Raw genomic sequence first — 15437 nt, forward strand, 5'->3', positions numbered from 1 at the left:
CAGTTAGTTTAAATATAGGATATATAAGTATCTCTATCTGTTAATGCTGCAGCAGCTACATGGTCAGCATTGCGCCGATGGAGGACGTATTACTTACTGTATCTGCACTAAAATATTGTCTTTGCGTACTTCAGAGAAATTCATTACCTCAGACACATTGTATTACTTTCGTGAATGTACAGTCAAACTGCAGAATTGATGAAAGCCATGGGGGGCGGAACATCAAATGACCACAGTCACAGATCTAGGATCAGATTATTCTCCAAATCCTAACCTTAGCCATTGGCAGAAAAAGAAAAGTGAATCTTTCGAAGCAGTGTCTGAACAACACGCTGATCTGAAATCAAGAGTATGATTATATTTTACACCTGAACACCCCATTTACGATATTGTCCTGCCAAAAGTAGTGCACTATATATGGAACAGGGCGCCATTTGAGCCAGCGTCCTGCTGTATATAGTTACAGTACAGGGAGACAAGACAGGTCCGTCTAGAGTAGACCCGACCACCATGTATCATCGTCAATATGAAATCAGAGGACGGTCAACACTGCAGTAGTAGAACTAGGCTGGTAGTCCCACAGGACAGCTGGACAGTCACAGGGACCATGTCTTTCTGTCCCTACTAATGGTATAGCAGACCTGGGGATCATCTATCAAATATTTAAAAGTATATATATATATATATATATATATATATATATATATATATATATATATATATATATATATATATATATATATATATATATATATATATATATATATTTTTTTTTTTAAAGCCACCAAAGTCTAGCTCTCGCTCCGATGTCATTAACACACAACATGACTCCAAGTAGGCAGAAAGCAAAGGGGCATGAAGGAGGTACTAGATACAGCTGGTTTAGCTGCACGAGGCAAAAAAATAATGACGAAATGTTTATAACCTTAACACGTTAAAAAGGGAAATGACGGCAACATACATGATCAATAGACAGCAATGCAACAAAAACACAGCAAAAAAAAACTAAAACATACAAGAAATGTAGAAGTATGCTAAACCACTCGATCACAACCCTTATCTGTTAGACAGATGGTTGCTGCCTGGGACAGTGGTGAGTGGAGGGAGAACAGCATGACAAACAGAACTACAATTGTTCAAAAGGATATACAAAACCCTTTACAGTATACACACACACACTCTTCATCAGTTATGGTAAAATAGAAGCTAGGTTGCCCTGGGGCAACCCAGCCCTCTTGTTAAAAACCAGAGGCCAATTCCATTTCAATGGAGTCCATTCAGGAAATGCATTGAAAGTCCAATCCAAGAAATGACATGTTTAAATTGGAATTTCTGGTTGAAGTCCTTAAAGGACTGAGTTGAAGTAGACCTGGCCCCCAGCCCTGGTATTGAAGCCCTAGTTTACAGGAGAGGGGTGCAGCCACAGCGCAAGGCCAATTTACAACAGGCTGGATCAGGTAGCAGCGAGAAGCCTAGCTGTGCCAAAACCACTCAGAAGCAGCATCCTAATCACACACACACGCGTAGCCATAGTTGTGTCCACAGAGGATCCTAACCCTTTCTCGTTTGGACACACTCCCTAACGGCAGAGTACGGAGGCATCCGAACGCACATGCACTCCCAGTCACTGTGGGTTGCAGTTGTACACATGCACTCACGAGTGTGTGTGTGTCTGGCTTATAAGGTAGCGAAGGATAATCAAGTCATGCAGAAACATCACGTTCTACGAGAGAGAGCCACAGACCTGGGACAAATCAACAAAATAACAACTGTCTCCCCAACCACCTGTCAGACAGACAGGACAGTGACCAGGGGTTAAAATGCTTCATCTACATCCCAAAATGGCACCCCGTTCAGACCCAGCGCTCAGGCCAGAAGTGGTGCCCTATATGGAATAGGGTGCCATTTGGGACGCGTTTCAAGTCTGCAGACCACTACAACTGGGATAAGGGCTTGTACGGACCGTAGTCTCGGGAGGGGGAAGAAACACAGATGAAACCAATGGCAGAATGACAGATACAGTATGATAAAAAACAGGGAACACAAATACATGAAAAATTAAATTGGTCCAAAGCCTGTTAATACATTATCTTATTCCAATTTTTGGGGAAATTATAACATACCGAGAACTGTAAAACAACAAATAACATTCTTATCTGTTTAAAAGGCTTTCTGTGTCTCTGGATACAAACGAAGCCCGTCTTATAATCAACTAACAATTACATTTTACCTTCTGTGCAAAGAGTTTAAAAATTTTCTTTAAATGCAAAACCGCTTTTGTTTTTCTGTGTGAATAGGAGGCATGTGATTGAGGGTCAGTACAATAACATTGACCAATCAGGACAACCCCCCCCCCCAATATGAATCATTGGAGACAGGAAGTAGAGCAGAGACTTCCTCTCCTCTGTGGACATGGTAACATCATCATGGAAGGGTTTTGTTGGTCAACCTCACTGCTCGTGAGCCGCAGTCATGCCTCGAACCTGACCTGACCTACGCAGCTGGGACAAGAGAGGAAGGAGAAAGAACAAGAGAGGAAGGAGAAAGAACAAGAGAGATTAAAATAATGCGGGTGTCACCACAGTACCCCCTGAAGGACAAGAGTCTGTCTGTGATGAGACGGAGGAGTGAACCACTTTTGTCATTCCATCAAATGACTATTGCCTGGTTCATATAATGTACTAGCTACACTGCCAATGTTCACTTCACGAAATACAAAAATAGTATTTCCCCTTTACAGCACATCAACCCATCTCCATCACAGTGAAAACTCTTATCCTCTCTGTCCACATGACAGATCATTCCCCATGTAGGCAACATGACATGCAGAAAGATGGCAGATAGCAACAGGGTAGTGGCGCAGCCCCAACACCTGGAACCACACACATAAAACACACCATGTTAGTTAGAAAGTGGACAAAAAAAACGAATGAAGGTTTGAAAAAGGAGGATGAAAGTGGTGCAGCAGAACTGCTGAGAGAGCCAGACGGAACGGAAGGCAGGCGTGATGGAAAGAGGCAGAAACAGAATGAGACAGCCACATGGAGACAGAGGCAAAGCCACCATAGACAGGACAGACTGACCCAGAACGTTTGATTAGACTGGCAACATGCAGCTGGCAAAAAGTGAAAAAAAAACAAACAGGCGATGAGCAACAAAAACGAGTGGGGGTGAAAGAAAGATATACAATGAAGACGAGTACAGGCATGGGATGAGTCCACAACGCCATGATGATGTCATTTCCTGTGTCCTGCTGGGGAACTTACTCAGCCTCTGACCTACAGGGGCGGGGGCTACTCTTCCGAGGTTGCCGAGGTTCCTCGCACGGTGCCCTTCTCACGCATCTAAAGGCAGCAGAGCAGAACTGTCAGCTGGACCAATCAGACCTCCATAGGAGGGTCAAAGGTTAAGGCCTAATGAGGGTCACAGTCAGTCCTAGAGAGGTGATTTGTTGTTTATTGTGGTTCCTGATCCCTTCATGCCTCTGGAATCAGGTGTTAGTTACCTCTTCATCATCATAAACATCCAAATAAGTCTCCCCACCACAAAAAAAACATGAGCACTTTCTCTAAAACCTAGGAAACAATGGCAGACATCAACTGTGCGTTTGTGTATTACCTCTTCCAGCTCTTTCTTGGTCTCCTCTTCCATTCGTCGGATGTCTGCCATGGTCAGCTCCACCCAGTTGTCGATCCAACAGAACAACTGGCGATGGAAGTTAGTGAAAATACGCTTCTCTTGCTAAAGGAAGGAGAGAGGTGGAGGTAGGAGAGATGAGTGATGACAATATTAGGTATCAGTCTTTTCTCATTAGAAGCCCTAAAAGTCATGTGAAAAGGCTAGAGAGCGATAGAGAGAGAGATAAAAGCGTTGTACCTTCTGGATGAAGTTCTCTACTTTGGTCTGCAGGCCCCACCACTTGAACTTGACAGTGACCAGTTTGTAGGCACACATCTTAGGACAGTCTGTCTTGTTCATCAGATCGTTCTGTCAGAGGAGAAACACAGGAAGGGTGACGAGGGAAACATTTCAAATGACATTTTCTACCATGTTGAGTTTGGGCCAGTAGCTTCCAGCAACGCAAACAAGAGAAGCGTGTGCCGTTCTAAACGAGGTCAAACGTCAACATGACCAATTAACACAGACAAGGCAGGAGGGAGTCTAGTCCTGTACCTTCCATTCAGGTGAGAGTGGTCCTCTGCCTGTCTTTGTCGATTTGAAGAGAGCAGGGTCCTCCTCTGGTTTATAGTCCTGTAGGAGAGAACGTACATTACAGAACATGCATACTGAAAACATATACACATTACAGCCCATTATAATCCTGCAGGAGTGAACACGCACACAGAGAAACTATTGAAAAGGGAGTACTAATGTACATGAAGATAATATTATCTAGAATGAAGCCTCTACCAGACTTCTCGCGGTTCACATACTACTGTGTAAAAGGAGATGTGTGGATGGTACGACGATCTGAGGAACTGGGAGATCAACGCAACTCCCTTATGATGAAGGAATGCCACAAACGACCACAGGCTCTCCCCTAGTCCCCACTTTAAAAAAATTAAGAAATAATTTTAAAAAATTATAAAAAAAATGGTCAGACCTGTGTGTGCGCGCGTGTGTGTGTGTGCGCCTGCACCAGATGGACCCTCAGATTAAGCCGTGGCCCTGCCACTGATCCACTTATGTCGTTAGGAGTACAGGAGCCACTACTGTAGCACATGCTCTGTCCTGAGTGTTCAGTCAGTACTGTACAGGAGAGACTGACAAGACAGACATGGTAGGCCCACCACAGACAGAGAAGCTCACTCCAATACCGACTCTCAACTACAGTGCTTGGGGATCCTGCACTGTGGCTTTTGGGTGGGAGGAAGGCTGATTACGCAGACAACAAGTCACGTCAGCAGTGTGTCAGTAAGGTGACGTGTCGATCAGAGTTTCTACACAGCGTCTTGCACATGCACATTTTCTGGCAGGCAGGAAGAGACTGCCAGGCTAACAGCAGATACAGGCTAGGGATGACACTAGCCTGGTAGTAATCCCGTGGACAGATGCACGTCACATAAAAAAATGGTAGTAACATCTGTTGACAGACTGTGGGATGCGACGACTAAAAAGGAATTTCATTCCGGACCGCTGATTTCCAGTTAAGAACAAATTCGTATTTACAGAAACGGCCTACTCTGGACGACGCTGGGCCAACTGTGCGCTGCACTATGGTACTCCCAATCACGGCCGGATGTGATACAGCCTGGATTCAAACCAGGGACTGTAGTGACGCCTCTTGCGCTGAGATGCAGTACCTTAGACCGCTGCGTTACTCGGGAGCATGAAACTTGCCTTAGACCTGCCAGATTGACTCTGTTTAGAGGGGTGAGAATTCGGTAGCGTTGTTAGTGTATTTTCTAACACATCTCCCCCAGATCTTAAACGAGCATGAAGCAATTAAGAAAGATTTTAGTTCTGGGTGTTCAAGATTAGATTGGCACACAGCCAGTCAACATGCAGTGACACAACTCGTCCACATGGGGGAGACAAATACATTGACATAACCGTCAGTGCCTGGGACAGGGGCGCTGTACTGGGACAGATTATTTTACCACCTGGGAAGAGAGCCATCTTCATGTCACTGATCTCAAACGGCTGATGAGCGGTTAAAACCTCACGGCTTGAACCAGTAGTCATGTCAGGTCTGACGAGCAATATAGGACAAATCTATTTATTCAAATATTGTTTCGAAGTATTCAGAAATATTGGTCACATACACGTGTTTAGCAGGTGTGTGTGTCCACTCACCCCATGGGCCACCACATCTTTGTCTGCGATATCGATGGGGACTACCTCCACTGTCTTCCACGTAGGACCATCCAAGTCATGCACGTTTTCCAGCGTTCCCATGTCAGGTTTGTGCCACGTCTCAATCTTTATCAGGAAGTCATCTTTCATATACTCGTTCTGGAAGGAGTGAAGTGAGCAAAGAAAGGATAGAAAAATCTAAATTGGCCCATGTTTTAATCAAGTCTCCTAACTGAATTCTAGATGCTGTGGGTCGGGGCAGCAGCCATATTGGGTGTACCATTCCAAATGTTTGATTAGTTACTACACCTCCTCTGTACAGTAGCCTTAAAACGTTAGCCAATGGAAAGCTACAGAATGCCTTAAATAGAGAACCAATGGGAATCTCTAATGCTGAGAAAGCCTTGAATGGAGGCCGGAGGCCTATTTAAACCCAACAGCTAAGCTAATTAACTGATCGGACTGAAACGACACGTCTGGTTAGTGAACTTCTGCCCAACTAAACCTTGGCGTGCTAGCATTAGCAGCGCAGCTAGCTACACGCCACCAAGCTACGGAAGGCACACTAACGGGAATGAGTGTCTCAACAACACTACCCCACACAGACAATGGCAAGAGTCTGGGGATGATGGTGTGTGTGTGTGTGTGTGTGTGTGTGTGTGTGTGGTCAGTTCACTACTCACCGTTATAACTGCAGCAGATGGATAACACAAGCAATAGAAGAAAGAAGGAAACATTGGTTAACTTTCAATAAAAACTATTAAAATGTGACAATGTTGGCCAGTCCCAATCAGAATTGGTCTCAATTGAGTGTTTAAACAAGAGTTGTGGGACTCACCGGTGCGGCAGAATGGGTAGGCGTTCCAGGCTTTTTCATGGAAGACTAACGCTCCCTCTGGTGCAATATACCTCAACCAGGCTGGGACTTTACTGCCAAGAGAGACAGGAGTCAATCATATGGCTGCGTTTACACATGTAGTCCAATTCAAATACATTTCCACTAATTGGTCTTTTGAGATCAGCTCTTTTATCAGTAACTGGGCAAAAGATCAGAATTGGGCTGCCTGTGTAAATGAAATCTTAGGAAAATATGCATGTACACTCATCCACCACCCCAATACTGTATGCGTGTAGCAGATTTGGTGTGTGTGTGTGTGTGTGTGTGTGTACCTCTTTAGATGGTAGACTTTGTGCGTGTACTGTCCCTTCTCTCCCTCGTCCTCGTAGGGTTCATTTATCAGCACCTCGATGCCCTCTCCTCCCCCCGTCTCATTCTTACTGGCCTCTGCTACAGTGAACAGCTGACCGACTTGGTACTACAACAGAGAGAAGAACACAGAAATGTGTCACATACACGCAGAATATCAAAGTGTCACTAACACACATCAATTGGGCCAATCACTGACAGAGTCCCTGTTAGTGGCTGAAAGGGGATGTTATTTGACGTTGTGTTTATATGGTTTATGACCATCCACATTAAGGGTTAGTGGTTTAGGATATGGGAAGCTAATGACATTTTACACACACACAAACTCTATACATATCAGAAAGGGTGTTGTGACTTCATGGACTAGGAGCCGGAAAACACAAAGCTCTGCATTGTGTGTGTGTGTAGAAAAAGATTGTGAGTGTGTGTCGTTGCGTCGACAGTACCACAGAAAGACGGCCAATACAGTCACCGGCCCAATTCTGCAACCCTGTCCTATTGTTCTCTAACAAGGGACCTATTGTCCCCCTGCATCGGCCCGAACACACACACAGTTCCACTTTAGGGACAAGAGAGGAGGAAAGGAGATTCTCAGACAAACTGGAACAGTGGGCCTTAGTTGGCTGCAATGTATTTGGCTCGTTTTGAATTGATTCCAAGGGAGAGATAGGGAGGGAGGGAGGGAGGAAGATGGGGGGGGGGGGGGGGGGGCTTTCAGCAGCACATCCTCACATCGGATGGGTCAGTCACGGAGATACCGTTTCTCTACTATCAGCTATAGTTTGTCCAGTGAGGCTTTAGACCTAGGTGTGAAATCTAATGATTCCCTTGATACCCTGGGCACATCTAGAGGTGATGGGGAAGCCAGGCAAACACCTTGACAAAGGGTTTTTATACCAACTCTGCCTAGGGATCAATAAAGCCCAACTACTCCATATCATGAATATACACTGAGTGTACAAAACATTAAGAACACCTTCCTAATATTGAGTTGCACCCCCTTTTGCCCTCAGAACAGCCTCAATTATTCAGGGGGATGGGACTCTACAAGGTGTTGAATGCGTTCCACAGGGATGCTGGCCCATGTTGACTCCAATGCTTCCCACAGTTGTGTCAAGTTGGCTGGATGTAATTTGGGTGGTGGGCCATTCTTGAAACATTTAGGAAACTGTTGAGCATGAAAAACCCAGCAGCAGCAGAGAAACCCGGTGCGCCTGCCACTTACTACCCATACCCCGTTCAAAGGCACGGAAATATTTGTCTTGCCCATTCACCCTCAATGGCACACGTACACAATCCATGTCTCTATTTTTTTAATTTTTTTTTTTTTAAGTATTTGGGTAACAGACAACAGAAGTGTCAAGGCTTAAATATCCTTCTTTAACCTGTCTCCTCCCTTTCATCTACACACAATCTATGTCTCAAGGCTTAAAAATCCTCCCCTTTATCTACACTTGAAGTGGATTGAAGTGGATTTAAAAAGGTGACATCAATAAGGGATCATAGATGTCACCTGGATTCACCTGGTCAGTCTGTCTTTGAAAGAGCAGTCATTCCGAACATGTTGTACACTCAGTGTACAGTAGTTGAAACTACAACCACACATTTACAAGCCTTCAGAGCTGCAGCCTGCTCTGAAGTTAATCTTTATATGGAAGGGAGGTGATTGACCTCAGTCCGTAGGACCTGACTAAGGGGGAAATGGCCTTCCCTGTCAGGATATATGACCCCTCCAGGGTGGTGACTTTACAGCTGTCACACTGTGTACCTGCACTAAAAATCTTTATATGCTGCTACTACATCACATGCTTCAGGAGAACATCATGTGTTCATCATGCTGGAGTATTAATGTTGTGACAAAACAGACTGCAGTGGAAAGAAAGGCATGCAACAGACATTATCCGATATAGGTTGCTGCCCCCCCCTCCCCCACTCTGTTAAAAAAAATAAAAAAATCCACTCGAATTCACAACGCAGAAAATTGTTATATTGTGTACGACCGCTGGGGGGGGGGGGGCAATGACGTTCCATCTACCGCAGTCATTGGCTGAATCTTACGCCAAAACACCTAAACCGAACACATGCACAAGCTAAGCGTAGGTAGAAATAGGTGTGAAATAAAATGTCATTATTATAAATCAACACTTTTCTACATACACACAGTTACCAGTTCTCAACACAATTGAACACTTATTCTTGAGCGGCACCTGAGACAGCATTTACCATCAACAACAAAACACCAAATTATGGTATTTCTCATGGAAGAATGGTGTTGCATCCCTCCAAGAGTTCCAGACACTTGTAGAATCTATACCAAGGCACATTGAAGCTGTTCTGGTGGCCCAACGCCCTATTAAGACACTATGTTGGATTTTCCTTTGGGTCACTGACAAACACACGAATGGGACTGCACTGGTAAACAGTGTGCAGAATGGCACTTATTTATGATAGTTTGACAGCTTGCTGATGAAGTTGTAGACGTGTTCCCAGCAGTCAGTCCGTACTTCAGCATGTTTCCAAAGTTTTTCCAACTTAACGAGCTTTATACACGTGTGGCAAACATTCAAAAGACGCATATCTCCTACTAACGTTACAGCATTGTTGCGTTAGGTATGTAATTTTTTGTTATTGTCTTTATGAAGATCGGGAGTTATTAGTGGTAGTTTTGTGATAACAGCACTGTGATAAAAATTGTGTGAAAGATGTTTTGTTTTTCCTGTCAGAGATTTGTTCTTAACGTTAACTTCCCAATTTCATTTAAACGTTTACACACCTAGTTGGTATTATTATTAATCCTGCTGCTCAGTCACTGTTACCCCTGCCCAGGGCCGACTCCAGGCAAACGACGCCGCCCCCTAAAATTGTAAAAGTTTCAGGAACTCAGACGGGGTCTCCACTTACTGTTGAGAGTTAGAATAGACAAGGTGCAAGTTGGAAATTTGGATGTGCATCAGCAATTTTTTTATCTTGTTTTGCGAGTCACTGACAGTCACTCAATTAGCCATGACAGCTAACAATTAGTTAGAATTGCAGAAAATTAGGTCTAAAACTTTTTTAAATCTCTGCGCTGCATGGCAAAATTTGTGGAATTGTAGTAAATTCACTTTAAAAATGTACATTTCTCTTTGGCGGCAAGGGGGGGGGGGGGCAATACTATGTTTTGCTCGCTTAAGGCCCCCAAAAGGCTAGAGCCGGCCCTGCCCCTATGTGCATGTCTACCCCTACTACCACTGTATCCCTGCACATTGAAATGATACTGACCTTGTACACAGTATAGCGTACATTCTCATGTTTTACTTCTCATCTTATTTCTTTGTTGTACATCTGACCTAGTATACATTCTGTGCTCTTTAAGATCCTATTCTGGATTTTGACCTTTAATATTAAACACTGCATTGTTGAGGAAGAGCTTGTAAGTCAGCATTTCACCGTACTGTTTCACACCGGATGCATCCTGTACATGCAACAGATACACCTATTGTCACAAACAAATCGAAGTTTATCAAGGCATTATCAATGCCAACACCAATTATGACCTGCTTTCATACATGTAGACTTGCATGCATGAAAGCAGGAAACTAGCACATGTAGACTTGCATGCATGAAAGCAGGAAACTAGCATAACAATTGTTTGTGTGGGCTATGACATGGTGGTACTCACCTCTTGCACAGAGATCGGTAGGATCACACGGCTGTAAGAGAGAGAAAGAAATAAAGAGAAACATAAGAAAACAAAGATGTTCTACCAGTGTTTTTGATTTATTAGGACGCCCATTAGCCGACGACATCTAGTCTTACTGGGGTCCGACACACAACGAACGAGACATCACTGACAAAATACTTTACATACATTTAAAACCTTAACATGTAGTGTGTGTGTGTGTTACACAAAGTGTCACACGAAGAGACTAAAAGGGGCCCTTGCAGTAAACCAAACCATATCCATGCCTCAGCCTGTCTTGGCAGAGTTCAACCAGAGCCAGGAGTGAACTCCAGTAACCCCACACACTGTGAGACTTGTCAGTTCTTCATCATTCAGACCACTGAGCTGAACATTTTCTAATAGGAAAGAACTAACATTTTTAAAAACGGACAATTTTCCACACAGTTGATTTGAACATTTCATTTGGGTACTCATTCAGCTTGTTCTGGGAATATGAAGAGATGCATCTGCCCTACACAGTACTTTCCAGTGAATGTCCACCAGAGCTGTTGCCAGAGAATTTCATGTTCATTTCTCTACCAAATGCCGCCTCCAACATCATTTGAGAGAATTTGGCAGTACGTCCAACCATCCTCACAACCGTAGACCACCTACGTGTATGGCGTTGTGGGGGCGAGCAGTTTGCTGATGTCAACGTTGTGAACAGAGTGCCCCATGGTGGCAGTGGGGTGATGGCACGGCCAGGCATAAGCTACAGACAACGAACACAATTCAATTGTATTGATGGCAATTTGAATGCACAGAGATACCGTAATGAGATTGAGCCACCTTTCGTGCCATTCATCACCTCATGTTTCAGCATGATAATGCACGGACCCATCTCGCAAGGATCTGTACACAATTCCTGGAAGCTGAAAATGTCCCAGTTCTGGCCTGCATACTCACCAGACATGTCACCCATTGAGCAAGTTTGGGATGCTCTGGATCGACGTGTATGACAAAGTGTTCCAATTCCCACCAACTTTACACAGCCACTGAAGAGGAGTGGGACAACATTCCACAATCAATAGCCTGATCAATTCTATGAGAAGGAGATGTGTCACGTTGCATGAGGCAAATGGTGGTCACACCAGATACTGACAGGTTCTGATCCACACCCCTACCTTTTTTTAAAGGCATCTTTGACCAAGAGATGCATATCTGTATTCCCAGACATGTGAAATCCATAGGTTAGGGTATAATGAATTTATTTCATTTGACAGATTTCCTTATATGAACTGTAACTCAGTCAAATCTTTGAAATTGTAAGCGTTTATATTTTTATCCATAGAATAGTCCTTTGGAGAAAGGATTGTTAACATACTGTATATTTGACATATTAAATGACATTTTGGCCTTACTCAGGCCTCCTTTAAGACTCCATAATGTTTCATCTGTAGATGCTACAAATCTAAAATCGGAGTCATGAAGCTTTACCACTTTCTCTGTAATATGAGTAGTATTTTGATTTCAATAAATCAAAATACATTAATTTATGAATATTGGAAAGTATAAACACGAATATAGAAAACGATTTGGCAAATTTTTTCTACAGTCAAATGTCAACTTGAATGGGGATGTCTATGATCTATTTAAATACGTTTCCTATGGCAGATTGACTAATTCATTTAATTAATTAGTTTAAAACAATGGATATTCTCAACCACTCAAGTCAACATTCTCTGATGTGTGGGCCTTCAACCATCTTTGTAGTACCATTTGAAAGTTGACATTTCAATAGTATTCACATTTTAGTTAAATGTATCAGCCAAAACATGACACCCACCCTGTATTCAAGAGCCTGCTGTGTCTCAACCGATGGTGGGCACAACAGACACCTCTGAAGATGTAGCTTAGACCCTATTTTACATCATACACTGAGTGTACAAAACATTAGGAACACCTGCTCTTTCCATGGCAAGTTGAAAGCTATGATCTCTTATTTATGTCACTTGTTAAATCCACTTTAAAATCAGTGCAGTTGAAGGGGAGGAGACAGGTTAAAGAAGGATTTAAGCCTTGAGGCAATGTTGTCTGTTACCTAAAAAAAATGCACATGGATTGTGTATGTGTGGCATTCAGAAGGTGAATGGGCAAGAGAAAATTATTGAAGTGCCTTTGAAAGGGGTATGGAAGTAAAGGTGGCAGGAGCACCGTTTGTGTCAAGAACTGCAAAGCTGCTGGGTTTTTCATGCTCAACAGTTTCCCGTATGTATCAAGAATGGTCCACCAAAGGACATAAAGCAAACTTAACACAACTGTGGGAAGCATTGGGGCGGCTCTAACCTAGTGGTTAGAGCGTTGGACTAGTAACCGAAAGGTTGCAAGTTCAAATCCCCGAGCTGACAAGGTACAAATCTGTCATTCTGCTCCTGAACAGGCAGGTAACCCACTGTTCCTAGGCCGTCATTGAAAATAAGAATGTGTTCTTAACTGACTTGCCTAGTTAAATAAAGGAAAAATAAAAATTAGAGTCAACATGGCCCAGCATGCCTGTGGAATGCTTTTGACACCTTGTAGAGCCCCGACAAACAGAAAGTGCGGTCAGAAAGTGATTGAAATCATATGGAAATAAGTCAAATCCTAATCTTTCCAAAACAAAATCCAAGGAGTGGCTGCAAAAATCACAATGATGTCCTCAGTTCAGAAGGTTATTTGAAGTTAGTCGATTCAGCACGTGCACTCCAGGATAAGAGGAGACACGTTTAGTTTACTCTGATAGTGTGCTGTACACAAAACCAGCTGTGTCCACCGCATGGTCTGCAAATACCCCATAAGGGTTCTACATAGTAGAGCAATTACAAGCCCAAGCTATGGTAACTGACTTCCCACAGACATCATACAACATGATACAGGAAAGCAGAGCTGTCTGTGGGAAGACCTTTGGAAAAGGCAAACAGATTTATTGATCTTTCAGTCATGTCCCAAGTAGATTCATTCCTGGATCACCTGAGGAATATCTGGTGAGCTGACTGTTCAGACACCACCCATAGACCTTAAAAGGGAATAGGCACCGCTTTAGTTTTCTTGACAACCGATAGGGGATATGTCATGACACCCTGAGCAAAACGACTTCACACACACACAATTTGAGCCTGGGTCTGTTGGGGAATTAATCCATTTAAATCTAGACAGCCCTAATCAAATCTGGATGAAACACTAGGACAGTCACTGCACACTTGGCCAGCATGTCAGGAATGACTTGGCCATCTACAGCATTGAGCAATATTGTCAGTGCATTACTGCGCTTGCTTGGCGGTGATGTGACTCACACTATATCAAGCAAGACAACGGGGGAGGATAATTTATTTGCATTTGATTACAATGCTTGATGATGCAGCCAAACACAAGTGTGAGTGAACTGAAGGCCGGTAGCGAGCTATATATGGTTGCCATGAAAACCGCTGCAGCTGAAGAGACAAGCAAACATTTAGCGCTTAACAAAATCATCAGGGAAACCCTGCAAGTAAAGTCAGACTGAGGTAAAAGCCTCTACACTGTCGGCCGGTTGCATGTTACGCCAGGAAAGAGTAGACGGATAGACTGAACACAACACCACAGATACTGTCTTTGACAACACGGTCTAAAAATAACGGGCTAGGTAGTTGCTGGCTAGGTAATTGTAATTAGCTTAAGTGTCATTTAGCCACCCAAGCTGATGGTTAGCTTGCATGCTAGCTAGTGAACGATTTACTTGGAAAAGTGAACTAACGAACTAGCATTGTAGTGTGTGCCGACTCGCACACTAACTGTCATTTGAGTTGTATGGTATTTTGCATTTCGTAGAAACGTCTCACTGACGGAGTCTTGAGTACCTCGTCTTGTTTAACAGAGCCCCCTGAGATGGCACCTTGATAATCTGTCACTCGCGAGACCGAAGCTTATGGCACCGTGTTAACCAGCTAACCTATATGCTAACTTTACAGGTGTAGACACATAGCTACCCCGTTAGTTACTTCGTTTCCTCCATTCAGATTCATTCAAAGGTAACGTTAGCTCGCTATCGCTGTTGTCTAGGCCTAGACACCGGTATCGTGAAGACACATCCTGATCCACCCAAACACTCACAATATCCTCTCAGCTGCCACAAATACGCAAATACTTATTTCAAATTACAGTCACGTTGACTCAATAAATTGCTGAACATAATTATATGTTAAATACTTCAACTCACTATTCCTTGATAAGCACCATCTTCTCCTCCGGGGCTGCGGCTGCGCAAGGTTCTCTACGTCACCAGCAATTATCAACAACGAATTGTTTCCGCCCACGGGAGTCGCCGATTGGTCAGAACTTGCATACCTTGTGAACCGGGATGGAGACGAGTCAGTGCTATCTAGATTCCTTGCGACTTTTTTTTTTTTTTGATTCCTTGAGATTTCCTACGCGGAACTCGGTCCTCGTGACACTAAGGATTGAACGTTTTGTTTTTTGCCCAACCACTACACAGTTGCAAACTTTGATCATTTGAAGCATCTGTATATTGTTAGGAGAAAAAAACTAAACGTGCACCGAGTTTGGAAAACGCTGCCCTAACCCTTACCATTTATTTTAAATATCAACTGGACGTCCCAAGTATTCAGGATAGCACAGACCGATGGAGAAGGGACGATTAATACATTTTGGTATTTGTGATCAATAATATGTCTTATGTGTTATATCTATATATATATATATCTTATATATCTCTGGTTCGAATCATAAAAATGTCAAGGTTTCCAGAAGTTTCTC

General features: G+C 43.4%; 1 protein-coding gene across 1 annotated transcript; it reads right to left on the bottom strand.

Moving 5' to 3' along the window:
- Nucleotides 1-880: 880 nt before the first annotated feature.
- LOC110523831 (phosphatidylinositol transfer protein beta isoform) lies at nucleotides 881-15004 on the bottom strand. Its single transcript, XM_021602887.2, has 11 exons — nucleotides 14881-15004; nucleotides 10665-10695; nucleotides 6967-7112; nucleotides 6635-6726; nucleotides 6480-6487; nucleotides 5797-5955; nucleotides 4174-4251; nucleotides 3877-3987; nucleotides 3619-3741; nucleotides 3267-3344; nucleotides 881-2501 (listed from the first exon to the last, which is right to left on the bottom strand). The coding sequence occupies exons 1-10, from the start codon at nucleotides 14898-14900 to the stop codon at nucleotides 3294-3296; spliced, it is 819 nt and encodes a 272-aa protein (XP_021458562.1). The 5' UTR covers nucleotides 14901-15004; the 3' UTR covers nucleotides 881-2501; nucleotides 3267-3293.
- Between the last annotated feature and the right edge of the window lie 433 nt (nucleotides 15005-15437).

The sequence above is a fragment of the Oncorhynchus mykiss genome, chromosome 5 (genome assembly GCF_013265735.2).
Source record: "Oncorhynchus mykiss isolate Arlee chromosome 5, USDA_OmykA_1.1, whole genome shotgun sequence".
NCBI lineage: Eukaryota > Metazoa > Chordata > Actinopteri > Salmoniformes > Salmonidae > Oncorhynchus > Oncorhynchus mykiss.

Bases quoted from the DNA above. Each gene is read 5' to 3' on its own strand.
- LOC110523831 (XM_021602887.2), bottom strand. From the start codon at position 14,900: ATGGTGCTTATCAAGGAATA. The intron at 4,252-5,796 runs GTGAGTGGACAC...TCTCTCCTACAG, and splicing joins AAGATGTGGTGGCCCATGGG to GACTATAAACCAGAGGAGGA. The intron at 3,742-3,876 runs GTACAACGCTTT...TCCTTCCTTTAG, and splicing joins TAGAGAACTTCATCCAGAAG to CAAGAGAAGCGTATTTTCAC.